Genomic DNA, 2,773 nt, shown 5'->3' with positions numbered 1-2,773 from the left:
ATGGTAGGGGCACTGGGCACTCAGTCGGAAGCAGGCAGGACCGGGTGGCCTCCAGACCTCGAGCTTGGAAATGGGATGCCAACCATCGTCAGGACTGCTGAAACAGGGATGACATTTGGGAAGGCGCAATTGCTGCAGTGGATGGTGAGCAGTGGGCCTGCTGCCATATCTGCTGAAGCACAAGCATGCGAAGCGGGCTCGACAGCAGCTGTACAGAAAGTTAGCAATGGAACTGATGTAGGACTAGACAAACTTACCATCCATAATCGGAACAGAGATGCCGAGCGCTGAGAGAGCTGCTGCGAGTTGTTCAAGAGAGAATTGGGTCATTGTTTTGTTAGGTGTTGGTGGGTAATTTGAAGGAAAAGAACTGGATGGTTAACATCAGGTTAGTTGGAGAGCTTTTATATGACCAAGGGTAGGGAACTTTACAAAGTTGAGAGAGCCACTTTGTAAATTCTCATTGACAGCTTGTACATGACTTTGTACATTCTCGCATTTTTGACAATTTGTACATTGCCGTGTTGTTGACACTCTGTACATTGTCATGTTGTTGACACTTTGTACATCGCCATGTACCTGATGTTCGCACTGATTACGCAAAATAAAATTATGTGCCTGTATTTTTTTCATTTCGAAACCTATTCCTGCCATCATACAAGTTCACATCATACAAAAACCGACTCACCATATGTGAAAGCGATAACTCTGGAAACAAAACTGATGTTTAACAATACAGATTCCATACGATGGCAAAAGAACCGAAGAACTCCAAGCTGAAAGGCATACGATATGCCTGAGTTTCTGTCCCTGAAATACCAAAATGGACTGTGAAAGCCAATCGCGATCTTCCTGATGACTTGTACTATAGCAGTGGTATGTGAATATTGCCTTTGTTTGAGAATGAGAGCTGAAGATCCTTTGTTGTAGGGAAAGAATTTTCTTTCTGTAAACCAGTATGGTTAAACGACATGGGGCATGGAGCTTGGGATGACGAGGAACCAGGCCCCAATGAGAAAAACCTAACTAGTAGGTGGACTTCTTGGCCTATGACCCAATATCTCCGGTGCCGTCAACTGGCTCGTATGTTAGCTTCAGAGGCAGGCCAGGGAGAGGCGCATAAGTTCCTTGGAATGATGGTGAACCTTTTTATGCACCGCTGGCTGCCAGTATGGGAATTAATGTTTATAGACTATACTGGACATGCCAGAAAGTTAGCTCTTCACCTTATCGGCATCATGGATTCTCCCGATGGCATGCCTTTTCCAAGAATGGATAAAGGGTTTCTCGATCTTGGCCCAGATTTAGCTCTCAACGGATGTGAGCTGGTCCTTCTTATGCAGGAGCAGAGGGATACATTCGGTCAGGTACTAGAGAAACTGCACATTGTGAGTTTCCAACAGTCTCCATTCCATTGTGTTCTAAGCACCATATATTAGTGACTGAGACAATGGTTTCCCAATAACGAAAAGGGACTGACTAGCAGCAGGGGCCTCAAAGCTATACTGAAAACAGACGTTGAGAAGACATGCCCTCCCCAGGTGATGCACATTTACTCGCGTAAGCTCTACACTGAACAGTGTCTCCATGAAAAAATCATAGCTGAAGCGGCAAGGACTGGAGAGTCTCCCAATAATATCGCCGTTATCTCTTGGATGACAAATGTGGAGTGGAAGAAAGAGGTGCCAGAGGTCAGGGCTGAGATCATGAGCATACAGTCGGAGCAGAGGAAGCTGGTTGAGGCAGTGAAAGCTCATCACTATGACAAGATTAGTTTTCCTCCTGGGCAGAAAAAACAGTAAGTTATTGTATTCATGTTGACGATATGATTCTTACTGCAGTATAGGGCGATCGAATCATTGGGAGGGCAATTTAAGAAGATGTTCAAACTGTTTCAGGCCATAATGGTGTTGCAACTGCAGCCTATTTACACATGTAATTTTGCAATCTAAAGTGTTTTACACACATACTGAGATATAGTGAGTGAGCAGACTAAAACTACACGTCGACACTAATGCTACATGGTGCAATGATATGAAATATAACTTATGGCATAAGAAGCAACAGGATTCTAAACAGGACTTAGTCACAGCACTGTACCTGACAGGCATGCGTGATGAGAAGGCCAAACCCTATACCCAATGCCTTAGGCTCTAACTTACAAGCACACTCGCGGGAGCTAGATAGAACTTTGAAGGTTGCAGTGACACTGAGAATACTTAGCGCGCTTGCTAACTGTGATGTGTTGTACCTGAAAATCCAGGGAAATCCTTAAGCAAGATGACAGATATCACCGGCACGAGCTTGGGCAATGGGCTTCAGCCAAAGTCCACGAGCCCGCATTCCATTGTTCTGAGTCCCATTGTTCGAAGACTCACTTGTTGCCATGTCTATGAGAAGCCTCTGTGAATCCAAGAAAGAAGTCCTGAATGACATATGCCAGAACTGATAGTTCCATGCACCTAGACCTGTTGGTTGCTAGAGAACAAGCCCGTGAGTGTCAGGAGAGCACCTCTTGGCACGCGTTTAGCGAGCTCACTATAGAAATGAGACTAAAACTGGGAAGTCCGACTCAGATGCTCAGTAAGGCGGCGGTGGCGACGTGCTACGCATGTAGGAGTCTGGGTACTGTGTGATGTTTGTAATTCTAATTCCCCTGTAGTATAAGTAGGTTGGTTACAGTAGGTAGAGGCAAGTTTTGAGCCCCTGAGTTCCCGTGCACGCGTTGAAGGTGGTACTGTAACAAAGGATCAGTTTGTGACTTCAAGCTGTG

The 2,773-nt window shown here is 45.4% G+C and overlaps 1 protein-coding gene across 1 annotated transcript; it reads left to right on the top strand.

The window, feature by feature from the left end:
- On the top strand, positions 1–1,802 carry EV420DRAFT_1479891 (uncharacterized protein; the record flags this gene model as incomplete). Its single annotated transcript, XM_060469613.1, has 7 exons — positions 1–219; positions 342–388; positions 872–876; positions 931–1,029; positions 1,093–1,388; positions 1,473–1,560; positions 1,603–1,802. The coding sequence occupies 7 exons, from the start codon at positions 1–3 to the stop codon at positions 1,800–1,802; spliced, it is 954 nt and encodes a 317-aa protein (XP_060330425.1).
- Between the last annotated feature and the right edge of the window lie 971 nt (positions 1,803–2,773).

The sequence above is a fragment of the Desarmillaria tabescens genome (genome assembly GCF_030435595.1).
Source record: "Desarmillaria tabescens strain CCBAS 213 chromosome Unknown EV420scaffold_18, whole genome shotgun sequence".
Taxonomy (NCBI): domain Eukaryota; kingdom Fungi; phylum Basidiomycota; class Agaricomycetes; order Agaricales; family Physalacriaceae; genus Desarmillaria; species Desarmillaria tabescens.
The sequence above is the reverse complement of the archived record's forward strand: the minus strand, read 5'-3'. Positions and strand labels throughout refer to the sequence as shown.